At 53.2% G+C, this 1,813-nt stretch overlaps 1 protein-coding gene across 1 annotated transcript in view; it reads left to right on the top strand.

Annotated features, from left to right (window-relative positions):
- Positions 1-1,813, top strand: part of NADSYN1 (NAD synthetase 1) — a 47,663-nt gene that overhangs the window by 42,726 nt on the left and 3,124 nt on the right. Inside the window, exon 19 of the mRNA XM_011988176.1 lies at positions 1,549-1,677. Coding sequence (XP_011843566.1) covers positions 1,549-1,677 — 129 coding nt within the window. The remainder of the gene's footprint in view (positions 1-1,548; positions 1,678-1,813) is intronic.

Genomic DNA, 1,813 nt, shown 5'->3' on the forward strand with positions numbered 1-1,813 from the left:
CTTGTGTTAGACTGGCCCAGAGTATTCAGTACAGCAACATGCTGTGCCCGTGTGTAGCCAAGGAGCTCAGGCTGTACCATGGAGCATAGGCGTAGGAGGCTAGACTATCTGGATGTGTGTAAGTGCCTTGAGGATGTTCACAAGATGCAGTGGCCTGGCCATGTGTTTCTCAGACTGTATCCCTGTCATTAAGTGATGCGCACCTATCTTTCTTGATGATCCATTGATTTCTTTTGTTCTGTTTTGTTTTTGAGATGGAGTTTTGCTCTTGTTGCCCAGGCTGGCTGGAGTGCAGTGGCACAATCTCGGCTCACCGCAACCTCCGCCTCCCGGGTTCAAGGAAGCAGTTCTCCTGCCTCAGCCTCCCAAGTAGCTGGGATTTACAGGCATGTGCCTCCACGCCCGGCTAATTTTGTATTTTTAGTAGAGATGGGGTTTCTCCATGTTGGTCTGGCTGGTCTCGAACTCCTGACCTCAGGTGATGCACCTGCCTCGGCCTCCCAAAGTGCTAGGTCTACAGACCCACTCCTCCGCTCATCTCCTGCTCTGCGATCCAGATCCTGACAGGCCAGGGACCAGTACCCATCCATGGCCTGGGGGTTGGCGACCACTGCTCTAGGGGGTCCTTTCTTGCCTCTGGTGTCTTCTGGGGACTCCAGGTGTTCCGTGGCTTGTGGCTGCATCACTCCGTCCTTTGCTTCCTTCTTCCTGTGGCCTCCCGTTCTCCACGTGTCCTCCTGGCCCTCATAAGGGATGTCATTGGATGCAGGGCCCACCCCACATTCAGAGTCATCTCACCTTCAGATTCTTTACTTAATTACATCTGCAAAGACTTATCTTTTTCTCTTTTCTTCTTTTTCTTTTTTTTTTTCTTTCTTTTTTTTTTTTAAGAGACAGGGTCTGGCTCTGTCACTCAGGCTGGAGTGCAGAGCCGCAATCTTGGCTCACTGCAGCCTCGATGTCCTGGGCTCAGGTGATCCTCCCACCTCAGCCCCCCAAGTAGCTGGGACTGCAGGTGCACACACCACCACACCCAGCTAGTTTTTTATCTTTTGTAGAGACAAGGTCTTGCCATGTTAAACCCCTGGGCTCAAGCAGTCCTCCCACCTCGGCCTCCCAAAGCGCTGGGATTACAAGTGTGAGCCACCACGCCCGGCCTACACTCTTTTTCAAATAAAGTCACATCCCCAGGAACTGGGCCTTCAGACACGAGCGCTCTTGGTGAGCCACAGATCACCCACTGCAATCCTCCAAACCAAATGCCCGGTTCTTTGTTGCTGTTTTCCAAATGCTACCTCCTTACTGGCTGACCAGCGATGGGGAGTAAAGCCCACCTCTGCTCCTGCCTCCCTGGGAGAGTCTCACCTCCTTGGGTCTCTGGTCCCCGATGTGTATAAGAGACAGGGGGAGTAAAGCCCACCTCTGCTCCTGCCTCCCTGGGAGAGTCTCACCTCCTTGGGTCTCTGGTCCCCAACTCCAAAAGAAGCTTTAGGCTATCCTCCTGCTGTGACTTGCTGTCACTGTGGAACGGATTTTTGTCGTGCACAGGAAGATATGGGGATGACGTACGCGGAGCTCTCGGTCTATGGGAAACTCAGGAAGGTGGCCAAGATGGGGCCCTACAGCATGTTCTGCAAACTCCTCGGCATGTGGAGACACGTCTGCACCCCGAGACAGGTAAAGCCCGTGGGACGTGTCACAGAGGGAGGCCAGTTAGGTAATGTCCCCTTTGCAGAGGCCAGTTTGACCTGCAAGAACAAGTAGACGACGGTGTGACCCTAACATAATAAAACTGTCTCACACGGTAACACTC

The sequence above is a fragment of the Mandrillus leucophaeus genome, unplaced genomic scaffold (genome assembly GCF_000951045.1).
Source record: "Mandrillus leucophaeus isolate KB7577 unplaced genomic scaffold, Mleu.le_1.0 Scaffold325, whole genome shotgun sequence".
NCBI classification, from domain to species: Eukaryota; Metazoa; Chordata; class Mammalia; order Primates; family Cercopithecidae; genus Mandrillus; species Mandrillus leucophaeus.